Raw genomic sequence first — 23,963 nt, 5'->3', positions numbered from 1 at the left:
GCTGTCCTGCATCTGAGCGGGTATTTGCAGCCTTCTCTCCTGTTCCCAGTGACGGGCTGCACGGGCTCTGGTCTCCACCTGCCACCTGCTCTGCGTGACTCTAGCAATTACAAGGTCTCTTTCTGCATCATCTTTCCTTCCTCACAGAATAATTCCCCATCAGCATATGGACATGTTAAACTCCTAACTTAAAGATAGCCTATTCTAACTCCATGTCCTCCCTCCCTAGCCACGGCCCCATTTCTCAACACCCACTTTGTGAGAAAACTCCAAATAAAAGTTACCTCTTCTTGTTGTCTCTTGCTTCTCCCCATTCTCTCTTAAATATTTCCAAGAAGGCTTGTATCTTCACCAGTCCACTAAAACCATTATTTTCACCAACTCCCTTTTCACTACCCATGGCCAAAGCACCATCATCAGTTGCCTGAGTTTCTCACTCATCTATTTCTGTTCTTGCTCCCTAAAGTCTGTGTTCCAGCCAGTAGTCAGACTGGTCCTAGCAAGGTGTACTCATGGTGTGCCTCCTCTCTTCCATCTTCCACTAGCTTCCACCTGGCAAGAAGCCGGGGATCCACATCTCTGGCTCCCCAAGCCTCTTCCTTCACTTCCCCGCAGCCTTACCAGTCTTCTTGCTGCTCTGTGAATACTCAGGGTCATTGCCACCCCAGAGCCTTTGCAGTCCCTGCTCTTTCATCTGGAATGCTCCCTTCCCAGATCACTCTGTGTGGTTTGTTCTCTCGTTTTCATCCAGTATTTTTCCAAATGCCAGTTTGACAAAGAAGCTCCCCATCTAAAATAGCATCCCAACTCAACCCTGGCTCAGTTTCCTTTTTTCCTTAGGGTACCACAGCATTTTACACTTATTTACTTCACATATTCCCTGCTAGAACATAAGCCCCTAAAAGTGAGGGAGTTTGCTAGAACAGTGCCTGCTATATAAAGGGGACTCAATAAACACTTGCTGACTGGATGTATCCCACACAGATACATTTTCAGAACTACAAAGACACAACTATGACATTTATTGTAATGTTGTTTGTGAAAATAAGTGGAAAAAACTAAATTTGCATGATTGGGAGGCTAAATGTATTTGGAGATATTCTTAAAATAGAACAGAATTTCAGCCATCAGAAGGGTGAAGTCATGATTCCAATTTGGTACGAAGTAAAAACAAATCACTACTTGCATACTTCATGTTTTCATATGCATAAGAGGATATTTAGAAGGAAGTAGATCAAGATCTTATGAGTGGCTGCCTCCAAAGAACAGGATTTCAGGGAAAATGAGAAATTTTTATTTTATATAGTTTTATTTAAATTTCATTAACCCACATTACTTTTATAATCTAAATTAAAATATCTTATGGAAAGAAAAGAGATACCAGTGACACTGTTGTTTATTGATATTATTATCTATGGGTCTACATAAAAGGCAGGAAAGCAAAAGGGGAAAACAGTGGAAATGTGGCATGCTTTCAGCAAAGAAGAAACAGAGCAAAACTTGTACAAAAGGGAGTAAGCAATATAATTAGCAGTATATTTTATTTTTTGAGCACCTACTATGGGAAAGGTGCAGTCCTTAACGTCAGGTGGCATGAATTCTCTCTATTTCTCAGAGCAAACTTGCAAGTTAGGTTTCAGCTGTATAGATGATAAACATGAGGCTCAAAGAAATGGTTGCTCATAAGCCCCCAGTTAAGATCAGAAGCATTGGAGCTGGGATTCAAATCTATTGCACCCCTTCTCACATAAAGGCGCCCTTAGGCTGGGGGCAGGATGGTAGAAGGGAAACCCTGGAACTAGAGATTACAAACCTAGTGGTGGGTTCCTTAACAACCCAGAATGACGCATAGAAGCCACATAAACCGTGTATTCTCTCTGTGCTAACAAATGGCTCCAACCTGACTTTGGTGGGAGTGGTAGGAGTAGTGGAGGGTGGACAAAAGGATGTAAAATGCCTGTTTGTGCTCTTTGAAGTGGATAATCACAAAGGAAAGAGTGTGGTTTTTCCAGGACCTTCAAACTCATCATTAAGGGTTATAGAGTCCCAGCAGCTCAAAGGAATCCAAGTACCTTATTTAGGATCCTATATAGCTGGGAAGAGTGGCATGAAATGACATTGAGAACCACGATTCTTTTCCCTCCTGGGATGGCGGTGTCTCGGGGAGTAGACAGGCTGCCGGAAGGAAGCGTAGTGAGACAGTAATAGTAGCTGCCATTTGGTGAGGATCCACTAGATGCCAGGAACTTTGCAAACATTGGTTTTTATCCTCAGAACCTGAATAAGTGAATGAATACAGCCACCCCCATTTTATAGAAGAGGAAACAGGTGAAAGGAGGTAAATCATTTACCCAAATGTACACAATTAGTGGTTAGCAGAGTTAGGCTGTGAGGTCACCATTGTGACTTCCAAACTCATGCTCTTTCCAAGACACCAAATTGCCTCCCATATGGGAGTATGCCCATGTGGAAGGTATTCAGTGCCCAGAGCTGAACAATGGACAAATAGGATTTGGATGAGCATCAGACATTGGGTGATATAAAGGCAAAGCTGTATTCGTGATAAAGGTAAGGTCCTGGGAAATGGAAAAGAACAGTATTGGGAACATGTTGGAGGAGGCAGGTCTGGGCCAAGGAGGAAACAATCCCCATGGCTTTGCCTCCTTGCCTTTAAATGGGAGCAGAATATCCAAGTGTACACAGTGAAAAATAATTTTCGGCTGGAAGCCTGCCATGACTGGCTTGGCTTTGCCAAAGGGATCTGATTAGTATTCCTGAACTTTCATTAGCATGTGAAGGAAATACCCAAATGACACAAAGCCAATTCTAGTAGCTGAGATTTAACATTTTAACCCAATTTCTCTAATGCAGTTAACCTGTGATAAAATGCTGGCTTGGCATCTCCTTTTCTTAAAACTATTTTAGGCCTCAACAAGCAAACAATTTATACAAGCACCTTCACAGTCACCTCTGCCAACACTGGCCAGCGGATATGCCTCCTTGTAGAGTGAATTTACATCATTTGCTGTTGGGGTAGAAAACGGGGAGTATTTTTCCCAGCCTTGGCTGGACCACAGCCAAGGTTGTAAGTGCAAATCCCTTTACATGATCTCCCTGTAATGGCCCCTTGTGTGACACAATCCCACCTCAGAGAGCAGCATTTTATTGCATCCTTTGTTGCAGGCTTTCCATTTTAGGGAGAACTGATAGCGATACTAAGTATAAACACATTCTCTGCCAGTCAAATTCTGTGGCTAGGTTTTAAAAAAGGAGCTGGGAAGACTTGTGGCCAGCAATAATATTTATATTGAAACTTATGGCTCTTGCCTCACAGGGTGAGGGCAATGGTGATCAAGAAAGGAATTCCTTTCCCCATATGCAAGTCTTCTCATGTGTCTCAAGAAAGCAAGGGAGTATTTTGAGCTCAGAGTAAATCTGCGGTACTTTCTCAGTTGCTCGAGATTAGGATCAACCCTTAATTCCAGGACAATCTGTTCACAAATTTTTCCAAACTGTATTTTTTTCTTTCCTTAATTCTGTCAAAGGCTTAGGGGCATTTCTGTCCAGCTCTTGACTCACTGACCTTATGAAAGAGTAGAACTTCCTTTGCATTACAGAAGGTCTCATTCAGCAAGACATCTAAAATCATTATTTTTCCAGTTAAATGTCACAAAAGGGTGGTTCAATTATAGTGCTGTTAGGAGATAAAAATCAATGCTTCAACTTTTTGATTATAGTAAATGAAATCTTAAAATTAAAAAACAAGTAATTACTCCAGGGCTGTGACTCCTGAGGGTTTTTTACCCCCTTTATTAATGTTTAATGAACATTAGGTTCAGGAGCATTAGAATACTATATGAGAAAATCAGTATGAACCCACAGGAGAAGGGAAAGAAACCAGTAAGCTCATTCTTGTTTCTATGTACGTACCCTAATATAACGATGGCTTTGGGAAAGGTTCTCAACTTTTCAAAGGTTTCTAGTTCAAAATTGATTTCTACTTGGGTCTATGGGGAAAGTAATCTGCAGGGTAATTCTCATGTTGATACTTGTCAGAGGTTTAAAAATGACAAGGAGTCTTATTACTCCTATGCCGTAGAATTTTTTTTAAGTTTTTGCTACTGCTTTGAGGGACACAATGAAGTAGCCTTAAGCTGAGAGGAGGAGGGATTCATGTTTTATAAAATACTACCATTCCCAACACCCTCACACACCCTTAAGGCTACCTGGGTTAGAAATCAGTAGAAAACAATATCAGTTTGCAAAGACTTCTGGGAGACACAGTTTAGCAGACTACTTTATAGAACAAGTTGATTTTGTGCATTTTAGAAATCTGTTTCACTGAAGTTTCTTCCATCAGGGTTAAATCCCACTTTTGTTTTATTACCTGACTTCTAGAAAACTCTGATTTGAGGTAAAAATATATTTTTTTTAGTCTGAGAGTAAAATTCAGCAGCATACAAGATATTATGTGATATAATCGTGTGTGTGCGCGCGCATGTGCGCATGTGCCTGCATTTTCCTGTTGTTTTTTTAAAAAAATTTTTTCCTGGTGTTTTCAGAAAGAACATTATTCTGGAATGTAAAAACAGCCTTGAAAAATAGAGAGATAAGGGATTTCTCCATCCTCCACAGAAGTGTCATGTTTCCATGGTGATGAAACCAGCTTTTGATACTGGATTAACCAAGGTGATTCTGGGCTTCCTGTTTCCTCATTCCATGTACCTGGGAGACACACAGAAGAAAAGGGGAGAATGAGGGACATGCCAGACAGGTAGAAAGAAAACTGCCAGAATGCTTTGGATTTGGTCTGGTCAATGATATATCCAATGTTCATTATTTTTGTATAGCACCACTATAAGTTGAACAATACCTTTAGGGTAACTTTACAAAATATGAAAGACCAAATGAAACTTCAAAGCACCTCCCTCCACCCAAGCAGTTTTTATTGCCATCTAGATAAAGGAAATTAAGGGAAACCCTACCTTACTCACTCTCTTGAGACATACAATTCGAAACTCTTGGCATCCACTCCCATATTTGAATTCCCCACAACTGTACCACCTAATCATCTAACTTACCAAAGCAGTTTTTGAACCCACCTCCTCAGCAAAACCTCATCAATCAAGGTGGAGATAATTCTGGACTGGGGAGGGATGTGCTCTTTGTACTTTACCTCCTGTTATGGTTTGAATGTGAAGTGTCTCCCCAAAAGCTCATGTGTGAGAAAATGCAGGAATATTCAGAGGGTCATTAGATTACAAGAGCTGTAACCTAATCAGTGGATTAGTCCATTTGATGGATTCATAATTTTAATGAATTAACGGGGAGTAACTCTAGGCAGGTAGGGTATGGCTGGAGGTAGTAGGTCACTGGGGATGTGCTCTTGGGGATATTATGCCTGTCTCCTTGCACTCAGGATCTCTGCTTCTTGGTTGCCATGAACTGAGCAGTTTTTCTTTGCCACATCCTCTACCACAAAGTTCTGCTTCACGGAAGGCCCAGAGATATGGAGTTCGCTGACTATGGACTGAACCTCTGAAACTATAAGCCAAAACCAACTTTTCCTCCGAGTTGTTCTTATTGGTATATTGGTCACATTACACAAAGCAGACTGAACATGGTCTCCAGCCCTTACCACGTCATTGAGTAGCATGTTATAAATGTATCAGTGGCTCCTAAACATAGGTGTGCATCAGAATTACCCCTTGCAGAGTACTGCACTCTATTCTATGACTCTGGAGTGAGGAGCTCTGGGAGAGGATACTAAAATGCACAGTTTTACTAAATGCCAGGTTTGCAAGTCAGTGAAGTATTGGTTTGGTTTGTTTCTATTGCTTTTCTGTCCCCTATGGTTTTCTGCATCTGTTTAAGTACATGGGATACGTTTAGTAGGATAATCATATACCTGCAAATACATCTGATAGGGTTTGTTAAAATGCAGGTTCCCAGGTACCACACCCAGCCAAATGGACCAAATCTGACTCTGTCGGGTATGGCCTGGGAATCTGAATTTAAACAAGTTCCCCCATCCCTGTACAAGTTATTCCCCTGTGCAAAAGAGCCATTGCTCGTTCAGGAGTCAAACTGGAATCTCTGCAGGGACCAGGCAGGCACTTCAACGAATAAGGAAGACTGTGAAGAGTGATCAAAGGAAAACTGATATCCCACGTAAAAGGGTAGGCACTTCCTCGATCAAGCAGTTTTGCCTAAGCTTTGAGTTTTTCAAAAGCTAGAAATAAGGAGAAATTTAATTTCTCATGATTAAAAAACAACCAGTTTTAAAAAAAGTGGCCTCTGGCAATTTGTGCTCTCTGACTTTGAGGTTTCACCCATGTACCTCAGATCTCTGGTAATTGGCAATGTTTTATGTCATTAGGAGCCTGACCAAGTGACCTCTTATGCTGAATTATACAGTATAACCACAGAGTGACCAGGTCCTAAGGATCATCTGGGACACTCCTACCATGTAATGTTTGAATTCCTCTCGCAGTACTGATGATACACCAACCCTCTCATCTCTCATCCAGATCTCCTGCCTGCACTACATGTATCTGAATGTATTTTGGCTACCTCCACTGGAATATGCTACCACTACCTCAAATGCAACACATTCACAAATAAAATTGTCATCTTCTAGTGCTATTCCTCCAAGTGCTTTTGGCCTTATGTTCTCTCAGTGAACAGCAATACTAGCCACCAAAGCCAGAAACATGGGTGTCCATCTTAGTCCTCAACCCCTCCTCACAGACCCTATACTGGAGATCTACCAAGTCTTGCTAAGTCTGCCTCCACCAGTGTGAAACCTGTAACCATCACCTATTCTAGTTAAGCTTCTTGCACATTTTTCATTTTGAAAATTGCACACGCACTGTCTCATGGCCTCCAATTTGATTTTACAAAGAAAATCCTGGTCTTTGTCTAAGGGCTGGAACCTCACTAACCTTTCCTCTTTGGCTGAGAGTTGAGATTACTGGGAAGAGCCTAATTTATTTAAAATGAAATTCTGCAACCTAGAAAAGAATTTGAACATTTGCATGAAATTGAGGATCATAGAACTGGCCTTGAAAACACAATGTAGCTTTAATAATCAATCTTGTAGATTCCTTTTCATGTGAAAGGAAAAAGGGGACCAACATACAGTCAGACAGCTATGAGGGTAACACACTCTGGGTCATCTGTTGAAGAATTCCTGGCTGTAGGCATCTCCCACTTCACTTGTAGATCTAGAGAAACCCCCACCAAAGCAAAAGCCCCAGTAGCAATCCAGACCAGCTAGGGTCATGGCAGTGCTCCCAGTGCCTAGAATACTTCAGCAGGTTCTCTTTCAATTCAAAGCAATAACAGGCAAGAATGTGAAGGCTAGCCACCCACTTGTAGTAATAAGCATAGAACCTTAGGAACTTTCAAGTTCTTTCATAGTTACGTCAAACATCTACAGATTCAATCCTCTTATACAATCATGTTACACAATTTAACATGAAAATTATGCCTAAGTCATTAAGCTTTTCAAATTACAAAAATCTAGTGAAATCAAGTTCCTTATATAGGAATTACATAGGACTAAAAAGGGAACACATTTATGAAATAAGACAAAAGGAATTTTCAGGATCAGAACTGAATGCTTTAAAAAAACTTACACATAAGAACTCTTGGGTGAAATATAAAACAAATATTTTTCTCCCCTTATTTTCAACAGTTTTTTCCTAATGCAGAGATCTGAAACTAAAGATCCAGAAAGAAAATATTGCCTAATGTTAGCTATCTTTGTATGCAAAGGTTTGCTAAATGCAGAGGTAGACACATCAATTTATTCATTAGTGGTTAAGGAAAGAGGCAGACACTCTTTCTGCATCTCTCTAGATACCTTAGTTTGGATGATGGATAAAGAAGGAAACTCCTTAAAATGTCAAATCTAGAAAAGATACCATCTAGAAATAAGTGACAGCAATTCTTATTAAGTGATACTAAAATAAGAATCAAATTGTAGTATCTGTGCTCAGTGACACAGCAGTGTCAAAGTACCTTTCCAATCTTATCCTCTTATCAAGTCCACATGGATTTTCTTTGTAGTTTTATTTTTTTTTATAAACTGTGGAAAATTTTTTGATGGGAAAAAAAAAAAAAAGAGTCTAGGTCACCTAGGCAGGCCATTTGTTCTTGAAACTCTCTGGTTGAGGGAGATCCAAGTGTGTATGTGCCTGAGTGAAAGCCTGTGGCTACCACATTCACAGCCTGTCTATCTATCAGCAGAAGCTGTTAGCACATTTATCAGAAGCCAGACAATGCCAGCTCTTTTGATATTTGGTCTCTGGGTGTAGCTTTCAAAATTATTCTTTGTTCCACTCTTCCCGTATTGTCAAACTGTGCCCAGCAGGTGGTATACAGTGTGAATTTCAAACATGTACTCTAAATATGCCCAAAACTGTTGCTGCAAAGAAGGGAAAAAACCCACATTAATCGAATCCTGCCCATTCTTATTCGTTATGTCACAAATGTATTTTTGATGTCCTAAAACGGTATGAAATAATTTGTAAAGCCATGTGAAATCTTCAGGTGCTTAAAGCTACAGGTTTGAAAATATGTACTCGTTGTTATTAAAAGTAGTCATTTTCTTACAATTCTGTAACAAAACCACATGGAGTAAGTAGGTGTCAACAACTTACAATGTTCTGGGCACTATGGCAAGTACCTGTAGTCCCAGCTACTTGGATGTCTGAGGTGGGAGGACTGTTTTGAGTCCGAGAGTTGGAGACCAGACTGGGCAATAAAGCAAGACCCCATCACAAATAAATAAATAATAATTTTGAAAACTTTTCTTTCTTTTACCATGGTCTTCCTATTGAAATACTGATGATCATTTGCAATATAACTACATCCGTGGATACCTCATGTTCTAATATTTCTTTGTAATTCTCTTTGGAATATTTTTCTCACAATGTTTTTTGGGAAGGTCACCATTATTTCCATTTTGTAGATGGCATATGGAGATAATAACAGTATCCACCCTCAAAGGATTGCTTGGGGGATTCTTTAAATCATCCACATTAAGAACATGAAGTATATAACCTATTATCTACTGAGTTCTCAAAACATGACCGATATTATTAATATGCAAAAGAATCAGCAACAATATTAAAGTTTTCAGAAGTCTCTTTTAAGCAGGTTAATTTTGTTTGGGTCTTTCACTAGACCTGGAAGTTCTTCTAAAAATAAAGGTTCTACAGTTAACATATGCTAATCCATCTGTTTGGAATGTTCTTCCTCTCTTTTCTCCTGACTTGGAACCTCTTTCCTGGATAATTCTTTGTCTTTAGAGCTTGGCTTGGGAGAACTTTTCAGGGGCAGGCAGACCTTCCCCTCTTTTGAGTCCAGATTATATTACATATATTGAGGTACTTTCCCTACATGTTCCAGGCTATATCACAACTGTCTGCTTCTTTGCTGCACCTCCATGACACTTCATGAGAGAAGGATCACATGTCTATTTTTATATACTACCTTCTTAGCACAACAGGTAAGCATGATGCTAGAGCATAATGAATGCTCAACGATTATCTACTGCATTATATTTATTCTCTGAAATCTATTCTCAACGATCATCTATTGCATTATATCTATTCTCTGAGAGAGAAAGCTGCAGCCAGTTATGGAGTCAGCTGAGGTGAAACAGGATGTGGCAACCTAGGAGCTTAGTAAAAGCAGAGGGGAAGAGCAATCAGCATCAGAGACACCAGGTTCTATCTGGTCACTTAAGGCCGAAGTAGCAGAGACACACTCAAGATTCACTGATTTCTAGAAATTCAGATACCAGCCCTGCAGCTTGGGAAATCAGAACCTGGGTCCACTGCACTGTTTTTTCATGCATCAGGTAGAATAACTTAAAAACCAACAGAGGGGCTGGGGATGTGGCTCAAGCGGTAGCGCGCTCGCCTGACATGCGTGCGGCCCAGGTTCTATCCTCAGCACCACATACAAAAAAACAAAGATGTTGTGTCCGCCAAGAACTAAAAAATAAATATTAAAAAAAAAAACTCTCTCCCTCTCTCACAAAAAAAAAAAAAAACCAACAGAGCTCTAGATCCCAGTCTAAAAGCCAACTAGAGTACTGAGTACTAGTACTAGTGTGAGTACTCTGCTGGCCACAGTGAGTCCAGTCTGACTCACAGACTCCCAAAGACTTACCAGACAGTTGGGGTGTGTTGTACTTGTCTGGCCCAGCATGGAGTTGCAGTGCTGGGGAAGAAACTTTGAGATTTTTGGCATAGCTGACGGTAAATGAATTGAAATGCTCTGATTTGTTACAGCAGTTGCATCATAGGAAGGGATGACTTTAGAATAATATCTGACAGCATGGAAGGAATTAAGAGAGAGGGCTGCACTGGGAATTCTAGTTTTATACAGATCACCAATAGCAGCACTCTCTGAAGTGGAGCCTGATTGACCTGTAATAAGAAAAGAAACATCTGTTAATACTATATACACAATTCCACATCTCTAGATGACCATACCATATTTGAAATATATTATCCTGTTTCATTTCCTCACATTACATACTTATACTGCTCATATGCTCAAATGCTGATGGAAAAGTGATATTTAATACAATATACACATTATAAATTAGTTTTCATGTGTCATGAAAAAAGATTTTGGAGGAGCAGCAAATTTCTGTGCTTCTTGGAATGTGTGTGTGTGCTTCTTGGAGGGTGTGTGTGTGTGTGTGTGTGTGTGTGTGTGTGTATGTTTGGCTTTCATCATCATCAAAACTGGCCATCTCTATGAAGGAAGGAAGAATGTGGGAAAGAACAACTCCATTTATCCATTGATAAAGCTTAACTGATTTCTATAAATGAAGTGAGAAATAAAATCTCATACCACAGAAATATTTAAATATATAATGTTAACACTCTAATTTCAAGTAACACTGTGAATATCAATAATTTTGACATCAATAATAATGAAAGTGAAATAATGTTATATTTTATGTATAAATGCAAATGTACCTGGAATATTTGTGAAAAGTAATTAAAGTAAATGTGTACATAGATTAATGCAAAAGACAAGCTGATAAAATCTAAACACATCTGTGTTACAGATTAGGCTTAGCACGAAGCCTTAGGGCCTTGGGTACCCATTTAGCTTCTACAGCCTTCAATTTTCTGACCTGGGTGGTAAAAGTGAAATTTGCAAGGCTTAACTCACAGCAATTCTTCTGATCCTCTTTCAAAACTAATTTGGCAATATACATTAGGAGCTATATACATGTATACTCATGTTCTCTGTTCTCTAACTCATCCATGACATACTTCCAGGAAAGCAGCTCAAAGAGAAGCCCCAAATACAGAAAACCCTATATATGGGGAAGTATTTCCAATCATGTGATGTGTACAATTTTTCTGCCCCCGAATAGAAGGGCTAAATATAGCAAGTGGAAGATGGCTAAGAAAATTACTCCATAAATCATTTGCTAAACTATTAAAACCATTAAGATGATGATGAAAGCTGTGTAACAATAGATTAAAAGCATATATGAAATGAAGTTAAGTAAAACAACGAGGAAACAAATGGGATGTTCAATATGTTTACTAGTATAGAAAAATATACCTGGAAAAAAGACTTGAAGAGAATATACACAGCGCGTGCCAGGTAGGCGGAACTGTGACCACCGACAGAAAAGGCCCAGTGGCCCGCGGAGGGGCAGAGCTTCCAATCACTCCTGTAAGGTAGGCGGGCCTGCGACCCACCGGCAGAAGAGGAGCAGCGGCCTGCTGAGAGGCAGAGCCGCCCCCTCCCCCTGCGCCGGCAAGGGAGACGGAACTGTGACCACCCACAGAGCAGGCCCAGCGGCCTGCTGAGGGGCAGAGCCGCCCCCCACCCCCCGCGCCTGCCAGGTAGGTGGAACTGTGACCACCGACAGAAAAGGCCCAGTGGCCCGCGGAGGGGCAGAGCTTCCAATCACTCCTGTAAGGTAGGCGGGCCTGCGACCCACCAGCAGAAGAGGAGCAGCGGCCTGCTGAGAGGCAGAGCCGCCCCCTCCCCCTGCGCCGGCAAGGTAGACGGAACTGTGACCACCCACAGAGCAGGCCCAGCGGCCTGCTGAGGGGCAGAGCCGCCCCCCACCCCCCGCGCCTGCCAGGTAGGCGGAACTGTGACCACCAACAGAAAAGGCCCAGTGGCCCGCGGAGGGGCAGAGCTTACAATCACTCCTGCAAGGTAGGCGGGCCTGCGACCCACCGGCAGAAGAGGAGCAGCGGCCTGCTGAGAGGCAGAGCCGCCCCCTCCCCCCGCGCCTGCAAGGTAGACGGAACTGTGACCACCAACAGAACAGGCCAGACCTGCAACCGACAGACAAAACAGGCCCAGTGGCCTGAGGAAGGGTAGAGCAGCCCCCCCCCGCGCGCCTGCAAGGTAGGCGGACCTGCGACCCACTGGCAGAACAGCCCCAGAGCCCTGCAGAGGGGCAGTGCCGCTGCCTGTGCCTGCAAAGTAGGCAGAACTGCGACCACCGACAGAACAAGCCTGGCGGCCCGCAGAGGGACAGAGCCGCCCCCCGTGCCTGCAAGGTAGGCGGACCTGCTACTGACCGGCAGAGCAGGCCCAGCGGCCTGCCGGCGTGGTAGGCACATTGCCCCAATTGGAGGAGGGGCAGAGCCGCCGCCCGCGCCTGCGAGGGAGACTTTGCAACTATACAAGACCAATATAAATATATAGGGGGAAAATTCAATAGCACAACAGTTTCACCAAGGAGAAAGGAACGCGAACAGTATGAAGAGACAAGGAAAGAAAGGACCACAAGCATTGCAGGTCAACTCAACGTTAGAAGAGGTAATAGCTGCAGCAGATGGAATGTCAGATAAAGAATTCAGGATATACATGCTTCAGATGATCTGGAGTCTCAAGGAAGACATCAGACAGCAAAATCAGACAATGAAAGATCACTTCAACAATGAATTACATAAACAAATCCAAGAAGCAAAAGATCAACTATACAGGGAGATAGAGGTTATAAAAAACAAACAAACAGAAATCCTAGAAATGCAGGAAGCAATAAACCAACTTAAAAACTCAATTGAGAATACTACCAGCAGAGTAGAACACTTAGAAGATAGAACATCAGACAATGAAGATAAAGTATTTCAACTTGAAAAGAACATAGACAGCTCAGCAAGAATGTTAAGAAACCATGAGCAGAACATCCAAGAAATATGGGATAACATCAAGAGACCAAATTTAAGAGTCATTGGGATACAGGAAGGGACAGAGTTTCAAACCAAAGGAATGAGCAATCTATTCAATGAAATAATACGAGAAAACTTCCCAGACTTGAAGAATGAGACAGAATCCCAAATCCTAGAAGCCTACAGGACGCCGAATGTGCAAAATCATAAGAGACCCACACCTAGACACATTATAATGAAGATGCCCAACATACAGAATAAGGAGAGAATTTTAAAAGCTACAAGAGAAAGGAAGCAGATCACATTTAGGGGTAAGCCAATCAGGATAACAGCTGATCTTTCAACACAGACTCTGAAAGCTAGAAGATCCTGGAATAACATATTTCAAACACTGAAAGAAAATGGGTTCCAACCAAGAATTGTGTTTCCAGCGAAATTAAGCTTCAGGATGGAAGATGAAATTAAAACCTTCCACGATAAACAAAAGTTAAAAGAATTTGCAGCTAGAAAACCATCTCTTCAAAACATCCTTGGCAAAACATTACAGGAAGAGGAAATGGAAAATAACAATGAAAACCAACAGTGGGAGGTAGGACAGTAAAGGGGGGAAAAATAATCAAAGAGGAAAACAAACCATGTTTAGTAACATAAATAAACAAATATGGCTGGAAGAACAACCCATATCTCAATAATAACCCTAAATGTTAATGGCTTAAACTCACCAATCAAGAGACACAGGCTAGTAGAATGGATCACAAAACAAGACCCAACAATATGCTGCCTACAGGAGACGCATTTGATAGGAAAAGACATACATAGGCTGAAGGTGAAAGGTTGGGAAAAATTATATCACTCATATGGACTTCGGAAACAAGCAGGAGTGTCCATACTCATATCAAATAAAATAGATTTCAAGCCCAAGTTAATCAAAAGGGATAAAGAGGGACACTACATACTGCTTAAGGGAACCATACACCAACAGGACATAACAATCATAAATATATATGCCCCAAACAATGGTGCAGCTGTATTCATCAAACAAACTCTTCTCAAGTTCAAGAGTCTAATAGACCACCATACAATAATCATGGGAGACTTCAACACACCTCTCCTGCCACTGGACAGATCTTCCAAACAAAAGTTGAATAAGGAAACTATAGAACTCAATAACACAATTAATAACCTAGACTTAATTGACATATATAGAATATACCACCCAACATCAAGCAGTTACACTTTTTTCTCAGCAGCACATGGATCCTTCTCAAAAATAGATCATATATTATGTCACAGGGAAATTCTTAGACAATATAAAGGAGTAGAGATAATACCATGCATCCTATCTGATCATAATGGAATGGAACTGAAAATCAACGATAAAAGAAGGAAGGAAAAAGCATACATCACTTGGAGAATGAACAATAGGTTACTGAATGATCAATGGGTTATAGAAGACATCAAGGAGGAAATTAAAAAATTCTTAGAGATTAATGAAAACACAGACACAACATATCGGAATCTATGGGACACATTGAAAGCAGTTCTAAGAGGAAAATTCATTGCTTGGAGTTCATTCCTTAAAAAAAGAAAAAACCAACAAATAAATGATCTCATACTTCATCTCAAAATCCTAGAAAAAGAAGAGCAAAACAACAGCAAAAGAAGTAGAAGGCAAGAAATAATTAAAATCAGAGCTGAAATTAATGAAATCGAAACAAAAGAAACAATTGAAAAAATTGACAAAACTAAAAGTTGGTTCTTTGAAAAAATAAACAAAATCGACAGACCCTTAGCCATGCTAGCGAAGAGAAGAAGAGAGAGAACTCAAATTACTAGCATACGGGATGAAAAAGGCAATATCACAACAGACACTTCAGATATACAGAAGATAATCAAAAATTATTTTGAATCCTTATACTCCAATAAATTAGAAGATAGTGAAGGCATCGATAAATTTCTTAAGTCATATGATCTGCCCAGATTGAGTCAGGAGGATATAGACAACCTAAACAGACCAATATCAATTGAGGAAATAGAAGAAACCATCAAAAGACTACCAACTAAGAAAAGCCCAGGACCAGATGGGTATACAGCAGAGTTTTACAAAACCTTTAAAGACGAACTAATACCAATACTTTTCAAGCTACTTCAGGAAATAGAAAAAGAGGGAGAACTTCCAAATTCATTCTACGAGGCCAACATCACCCTGATACCTAAACCAGACAAAGACACTTCAAAGAAAGAAAACTACAGACCAATATCTCTAATGAACCTAGATGCAAAAATCCTCAATAAAATTCTGGCGAATCGGATACAAAAACATATCAAAAAAATTGTGCACCATGATCAAGTAGGATTCATCCCTGGGATGCAAGGCTGGTTCAATATACGGAAATCAATAAATGTTATTCACCACATCAATAGACTTAAAAATAAGAACCATATGATCATCTCGATAGATGCGGAAAAAGCATTCGACAAAGTACAGCATCCCTTTATGTTCAAAACTCTAGAAAAACTAGGGATAACAGGAACATACCTCAATATTGTAAAAGCAATCTATGCTAAGCCTCAGGCTAGCATCATTCTGAATGGAGAAAAATTGAAGGCATTCCCTCTAAAATCTGGAACAAGACAGGGATGCCCTCTCTCACCACTTCTGTTCAACATAGTTCTCGAAACACTGGCCAGAGCAATTAGACAGACGAAAGAAATTAAAGGCATCAAAATAGGAAAAGAAGAACTTAAATTATCACTATTTGCAGATGACATGATTCTATACCTAGCGGACCCAAAAGGGTCTACAAAGAAACTATTAGAGCTAATAAATGAATTCAGCAAAGTGGCAGGATATAAAATCAACACGCATAAATCAAAGGCATTCCTGTATATCAGCGACAAATCCTCTGAAATGGAAATGAGAACAACCACTCCATTCACAATATCTTCAAAAAAAATAAAATACTTGGGAATCAACCTAACAAAAGAGGTGAAAGATTTATACAATGAAAACTACAGAACCCTAAAGAGAGAAATAGAAGAAGATCTTAGAAGATGGAAAAATATACCCTGTTCATGGATAGGCAGAACTAACATCATCAAAATGGCGATATTACCAAAAGTTCTCTATAGGTTTAATGCAATGCCAATCAAAATCCCAATGGCATTTCTTGTAGAAATAGAGAAAGCAATCATGAAATTCATATGGAAAAATAAACGACCCAGAATAGCAAAAACAATGCTAAGCAGGAAGTGTGAATCAGGCGGTATAGCGATACCAGACTTCAAACTATACTACAGAGCAATAGAAACAAAAACAGCATGGTACTGGTACCAAAACAGGCGGGTGGACCAATGGTACAGAATAGAGGACACAGAAACCAATCCACAAAACTACAACTTTCTTATATTTGATAAAGGGTCTAAAAGCATGCAATGGAGGAAGGATAGCATCTTCAACAAATGGTGCTGGGAAAACTGGAAATCCATATGCAACAAAATGAAACTGAATCCCTTTCTCTCGCCATGCACAAAAGTGAATTCAAAATGGATCAAGGAGCTTGATATCAAATCAGAGACACGCCGTCTGATAGAAGAAAAAGTTGGCTACGATCTACATACTGTGGGGTCGGGCTCCAAATTCCTCAATAGGACACCCATAGCACAAAAGTTAATAACTAGAATCAACAAATGGGACTTACTCAAACTAAAAAGTTTTTTCTCAGCAAAAGAAACAATAAGAGAGGTAAATAGAGAGCCTACATCCTGGGAACAAATCTTTACTCCTCACACTTCAGATAGAGCCCTAATATCCAGAGTATACAAAGAACTCAAAAAATTAGACAATAAGAGAACAAACAACCCAATCAACAAATGGGCCAAGGACCTGAACAGACACTTCTCAGAGGAGGACATACAATCAATCAACAAGTACATGAAAAAATGCTCACCATCTCTAGCAGTCAGAGAAATGCAAATCAAAACCACCCTAAGATACCATCTCACTCCAGTTAGATTGGCAGCCATTATGAAGTCAAACAACAACAAGTGCTGGCGAGGATGTGGGGAAAAGGGTACACTTGTACATTGCTGGTGGGACTGCAAATTGGTGCAGCCAGTTTGGAAAGCAGTATGGAGATTTCTTGGAAAGCTGGGAATGGAGCCACCATTTGACCCAGCTATTCCCCTTCTCGGTCTATTCCCTAAAGACCTAAAAAGAGCATGCTACAGGGACACTGCTACATCGATGTTCATAGCAGCACAATTCACAATAGCAAGACTGTGGAACCAACCTAGATGCCCTTCAGTAGATGAATGGATTAAAAAAATGTGGCATTTATACACAATGGAGTATTACTCTGCATTAAAAAATGAGAAAATCATAGAATTTGCAGGGAAATGGATGGCATTAGAGCAGATTATGCTAAGTGAAGCTAGCCAATCCCTAAAAAACAAATGCCAAATGTCTTCTTTGATATAAGGAGAGTAACTAAGAACAGAGTAGGGTCGAAGAGCATGAGAAGAAGATTAACATTAAACAGGGATGAGAGGTGGGAGGGAAAGGGAAAGAGAAGGGAAATTGCATGGAAATGGAAGGAGACCCTCAGAGTTATACAAAAGTACATACAAGAGGAATTGAGGGGAAAGGGAAAAATAATACAAGGGGGACAAATGAATGTCAGTAGAGGGGGCAGAGAGAGGAGAGAAGAGGGGAGGGGAGGGGAGGGGAGGGGGGATAGTAGAGGATAGGAAAGGCAGCAGAACACAACAGACACTAGTATGGCAATATGTAAATCAATGGATGTGTAACTGATGTGATTCTGCAATCTGTATATGGGGTAAAAATGGGAGCTCATAACCCACTTGAATCAAAGTGTGAAATATGATATATCAAGAACTATGTAATGTTTTGAACAGCCAACAATAAAAAATTAAAGAAAAAAGAGAATATACACAAAATGAACACTTCTGAGCTTAGTCAGATTAGCACAGGATGCGTGCTGCTTTTCAAAAGGAAAAATATACATAAACAAAATAAAAATGGGGATTTGACTGATTGACCTTGCAGGTCTCCTCTGGTTTAAACATGCCACAAGCCTCTGCTCCTAGTGAATTTGTGTCTTCCTAAGAGCAGTCTCTTTGGATGATGCAATACCGTGAGATGCAAGAAAGGCCTAAACTCTGCCATGAAAATGGTTCTTTAGATTTTCTGCACAATATAAACAGTACTGCAAGTACAAGAAATAACATTGACAGGGATACGCCTGTGGTCTGACCTCTATCTTATTTAATCTTATTTAATCTAGGCCAATTTAATGATGCCATGTCACATTCAGCCACAGGTACTATAAGCAATCTAACTGTGGCTCATGGTGACTTCCCCTGCTCCCTTCTCCTTCTCTCTTCCCTAGTCCAGGAAAGAAGTCTAAATTGACCAAAAATACAAAACAAAATTTAAAAAAAACAAAAAACACACCCTGAGGCTTCTCCAATTACATGAACAAGGAGGACTATTTTATTTTTGACCCCTTTTTCTTCTGATTTTAGACACTAATCCTAGGGACTTCTTTTGTTCCTTTGGTCACCACTCTACCTCCATACATGCACACAGTACCTCTACTATAGCACTTAAAATACTGGGTGAACCATGGTTTGCTTTCGTGATGTTCTCTGCCACTGATTTGCAAGCTCTATGAGGAAAAAAAGAAATGCATCTTGTTCATCTTATGTGTCCTCATCATTGAGGCAGGGAAATTTAAGCTGAGAATTAAGGGACAGAATTGGAATAAATTGGAGAGTGTGAGGGGGAGACATTCTCAACACAAGGGAGGTGCTGAGAGCAGAATCTCTTGGAAGAAGTCAGCAGAGGGGTCACCTAAGACTAGCTAGCCAGAGAGACAGGCAGTCTGGTTGCCCAGCATTCAACATTCAGGAGAGTAATTCCATGCCTTACTGGTTTCTCAACTGAGATTTATCTTCAGGAATACCAGAAGTCACAAACTAAATGTTGTGTTCTTTTTGTCTGGCTCTGTTCTTTCCCATCTTCTTATTTCTACAAGTACATGAGCAGGTATAGGTTTATATCGCACATATAACAAAAAGGCCTCCCAGTGGGCAATGAATGTTTGCATAATGAGCATTTATTGAGCACCTACTGTGTGCTGGTAATTGTTCTAGGTATTAGAAATACGAGCAATGAACAAAACAAGCAAAGACCAAAAGCAAAAAACCTCCCACCTCAAGAGTCAGCATTTTAATGGGAGAAGATAGGCAATAAATAAAACATGCAAGTAAAGACTATTAGCAGGTGGTGTTATGAAGACAAATCCAGTAAAACAAGTGAGTGAGGAGTCCCCTGCAACATGTATGGTGAAGAGGTATGTTTAGCTTTAACTGGGCAGTTGAGAAGGACTCACTGAGAAGGCAACATTTAAGCAGAAATGTGAGGTGGTAAATACTACGTTAAATGCTCTGTACACAATAAGTACTGAATCAATATGAATATAATCAGCCCTGTGTATCTATGGATTCCTCATCTAGGGATCAACCAACCATGGATTGAAAAAAAAATTTTAATTACATCTGTACTGAACATGCACAGACTATTTTTCTTGTCATTATTCCCTAAGTAACACAATATAACAACCATTTACATAGCATTTACATTGTATCAGGTATGTAAGTCACATAGAGAGGATTTCTTGTATGGGAGAGGAATACACATTCTATATGCAAATACCACGCCATTTTGCATAAAGGACTTGAGAATCCACAGAGTTTGGAATCTGCAGGTGGACCCAGAACAAATCCCCCATGGATACTGAGGGACAACTTTACTTCCCTTCCCTTTAGATTCTATTTATATAATGAACCAAACTATCAATGCGCTTATCATTGATGTGTTTTCTGGTAATTAAGGTCAACTTTGAACCCAAGTTCTGGGATACCACTATTTAAATGTCCACGACCACCTTATGAACTTCAAGCTGACAATACCGGAAGGACTCATGGTGTAATCTTTCAGCTATGCTTGATCCCCTGGTCATGGGAGCAAAGGTACAGAAGCCCAGATGAACAAAGATTGTCCATGCAGGCCCCAGCATTCCATAAGCAGCAAAGGCATTAGATGTGGCTCACCTCTCACAACTTGATCCAAGGAGTCCCCTGCAGTAGCAATGGAATACATATTCAAGCACTTGTTAGCCAGGAACTGGATCCCTCTCACAGGGGAGTAAGTGCTTGTCAACACACTGTTTTCCCTTAAAAGGAACCAATAAATAACAGTTTTTATATCCCTCTAGAACTTGCTGAGTTCAAATGCTCTTTAACCAATCAAGTCCTAAAAAATCCTGACAGAACCTCACCTATGGATTATTTAAAATATGAGAACAAAGAGTTGAACGGGACCCAGTATGCTTCCTTAAAATGACTGGCTTTTCCTCTTTGTTTATGAATTCTAGTAAATCTAAATAAGTAAGCTATTGTTTGGTATGTCAGATTTTGTACTAGGGAGTTCCTTTAAGAATTAACTGAAATAGGGCTGCATGCACCAGGGCCTTCAACCTCCTGGATGGAGGAGCATTAGAATCCATCATGCCCCTGCTGGGCTCCATAGTCACTATAGTCTGGGGCAGCCAACCTTATTTTAAGGTCCTTCAGTAACAAGAGGAAGAGTGAGAAAAATGATAAAACAGCCAGGAGCCTGAGAATATTACATGTGTTTATCACTATAATGAAATGATACACATCAGCAATAAGTACCCGAGTTCTCACTGTGGATGAATTCAATTCCTGTCTACACTTCTGGCATCAGCATGGGAGGAAAATAACAAGCCGACTTTGGACTTGCAAGAGCCCTAATCATACCTTTGTGCCAAGACAGTGCCTGGGAGGGATAGCTGGATAGGCATTTGTTTCTTGCAAAACCTCCGATTGTTCTGAAGGGCTTCTGTAATCTGAAACATACAATGATTGACAGATAATGTTGGATAGACAATAGATATTTTTATACATATACAAAGACACATTGATTTCCAGTTTAAAAAATTGAAATAAAATTCTATAGCATTAAAGCATTGTCTATAAGGATAAAATTCAAAGCTTTAGGAGTTGAATACCTGGCCCATAATGGCTGGAGGGATTTTGTCCCGGATATATTTCACATAATCAACTGTTGCCTCAAGAATTGAAGCCGCGTCATTCTTTCTCCCCTTTATATACGGCAAGAGAGTACGCAGCTGCTCACAGCAATATTTGATTCGTTCTCTGATCAAAGAATTGCAGTAAATAAGGAATAATTAGTCTCGTTTGTTTCCTGCACACAAGGACAAACAATCCTTCCTTCCTTCCTTCTGGGTTTATTTGCAAAGGAATGGCCCATACTCCTTCCCATCTAGTCTGTTTCAGAGAAAGGACATGTCCCCACAAGACAGCGACACTCACAACTTCTGAAATCACAAATTCCCAGGCACCTGCTGCACAAGGAACTGCTGTCAAGGTCCAATGTCTGCACCTTGTACCCAGATCCCTCATCCTGGGCCTGTGCAGGGTGCACACACAGTGGGGAAAACACATACTCTCACTGCCTACAGAAAACTACTGAACATTCTGCCCTCTGAGGAGAGCACCATGTACTCTGTGGATGTGTGGTCTTTTATATATATATATATCTCCTTCTGCAATTCACACTGAAAGTCAGCAGGCAAGAAGCAGTCAGCATTCTGATGTAACTGGGACTGGACCAAATTTCAACAATAGATCAATTAGAACCTTGTAACACATGGGCTTTACACGTAATTCTGTGGCCTGAGCCAAAGGAAAATGAGAAGATGATTTTCTTTCCATGAGGGAAGTATAGACAGAACAAATAAACCAATATGCAAATGAGAACAATGTCCAGGATCATATCAGAGGAAAATTAGATATTTCAGAGTTCTGAAGGGAAATAGTCAGAAATGTAGATCTGATTGAATCCCTGGATGCCTTCATTCATCAGAGTGCTCATTTATGAAGTATTATTAAGCACCTGTTTGGGGCTGGATACAATGATGACATACAGGGTGACTCTGCTAATTACTAGCTAGGACTGTAGGCAAGTACTAAACCTCTCTGGGCCATGGAATAGCAGAGAAATGAACATTTTAAAATGTAGTCTGATATACAGTTAGTGAATAACAAATATTCTAGATGAGTGATAATTTCACTGGGCTTTGGGAGTTCTAGGGTTTCTCCAGAGATGTCAGAAACCCTTCTGAAAGGAAAAGGGTGGGAAAGCCAACAATTTATGTGACTGGGTTTAAAACTTTTTATAACTTTTTTTAGTATTTTTTAATTTTTTCTTAGTTATATATAGACACAGTACCTTTATGTTATTTATATATTTTTATGTGGTACTGAGGATCAAACCCAGTGCCCCATACATGAGCCACAACTACAGCCCAAAAACTTTTTATAACTTTTGACATGGTACTTACAGGGATAATCTAAAACAAAAACTAATTGTAAAAAAAAGATACCTATTATGGAAGTACATGTTAGTAAAATATGGAAAACAGTCTAAACATAACATACGAGGATGCCTTAGGCCAACTACAGTGCACTAGTTTAGTACAATAACATTTGGCAGTGGAAGGGATATTTTATAAAGCTTATTGGAGAAAAAAATAGGATGCAAGACAGCATGTAGAATATAATCCCAGCCATTAAACAAAGCAAAAACAAAACACAGAAAAAAGACTGAAATAAATATATTAAGTAATATTTATTTCTGGATAGCAATGCTATGGGTAATACTTCTTTTTTAAATTTTCTACACTTTCCAAATATTTTTGCTAGACATATGTCACTTTCATCATGAAAGATGCTTTTAAATATTTTCCCAGTATTAATTAGAAAAATGTTTGAACATACAGAAAAGTTGAAGAATCACACAAATACCTATGTACCCACTGCTTGGTGTTTAATTAATATTCACTGTATCTGCTTTAATCATACATATATTACCCCACTGTTCATTCATACATCAACCAGTTTTAACACAGTAAAGCCTTTCAAATTAGGTTGTAGACTTCAACCCTGAATGTATCAATTACCAAAGCTCAAATTACTTTATTTTCAGGTAAAAGTTATGTAAGATAAAATACACAAATCTTAAAGGTCACATTCTATGAGTTTGGACAAGTACATACATCTGCACATCAGAAAAGCGCATCAACAGTCTCAGAACCTCAGAAAGTTCCCTTTGTTTTTTTCAAGTCATTGCTACCATCATTCCCGTAAGAGGCAACCACATTTCTGACTTTTTTCCATCCCACATTACTTTTGCCTGTCCTCAAGCAGCACATAAATCAAATCAAATCTTTTTATAAGGCTTCTTTTACTAGGCATGCTTTTGAGATTTTATCCATGTGGTTGCCTATATCAGAAAGAAGTCTGCTTCTTTTTGCTGAATAATAGTAATCTACAGTATCAATGTGCCACAGCATATGTATCCATTCCCTTGTTGATGAACACTTGGGCTGTTCCCAGTGTTTGGGTCATTATGAATAAAGTGGCTTGACCATTCTGTACATCCTTTTTTGGAGAATGCATGTTCTTATTTCTCTTGACTAAACATCTAGGAATAGAAATGACAGCTCATATTATAAATTTATAAAAAACTAGAAGCACTTTTACCATAGTAGTACCATTTGACACTCCCACCATCAATGGATCAGACTTGTTTCATATCTTTTAGCAATATTCAATATTGTCAGTAGTTTAAATTTGGGTCTTTCTACAAAA

General features: G+C 39.8%; 1 protein-coding gene across 1 annotated transcript in view; it reads right to left on the bottom strand.

The window, feature by feature from the left end:
• Positions 1-8,359: 8,359 nt before the first annotated feature.
• Sohlh2 (spermatogenesis and oogenesis specific basic helix-loop-helix 2) overlaps positions 8,360-23,963 on the bottom strand; it is a 51,738-nt gene continuing 36,134 nt past the window's right edge. The window contains exons 8-12 of the mRNA XM_071611757.1: positions 21,299-21,446; positions 21,048-21,136; positions 20,319-20,440; positions 10,186-10,445; positions 8,360-8,431 (exon numbers count right to left, since the gene is read on the bottom strand). Coding sequence (XP_071467858.1) covers positions 8,360-8,431; positions 10,186-10,445; positions 20,319-20,440; positions 21,048-21,136; positions 21,299-21,446 — 691 coding nt within the window. The remainder of the gene's footprint in view (positions 8,432-10,185; positions 10,446-20,318; positions 20,441-21,047; positions 21,137-21,298; positions 21,447-23,963) is intronic.

The sequence above is a fragment of the Marmota flaviventris genome, chromosome 4 (genome assembly GCF_047511675.1).
Source record: "Marmota flaviventris isolate mMarFla1 chromosome 4, mMarFla1.hap1, whole genome shotgun sequence".
Lineage (NCBI taxonomy): Eukaryota > Metazoa > Chordata > Mammalia > Rodentia > Sciuridae > Marmota > Marmota flaviventris.
The sequence above is the reverse complement of the archived record's forward strand: the minus strand, read 5'-3'. Positions and strand labels throughout refer to the sequence as shown.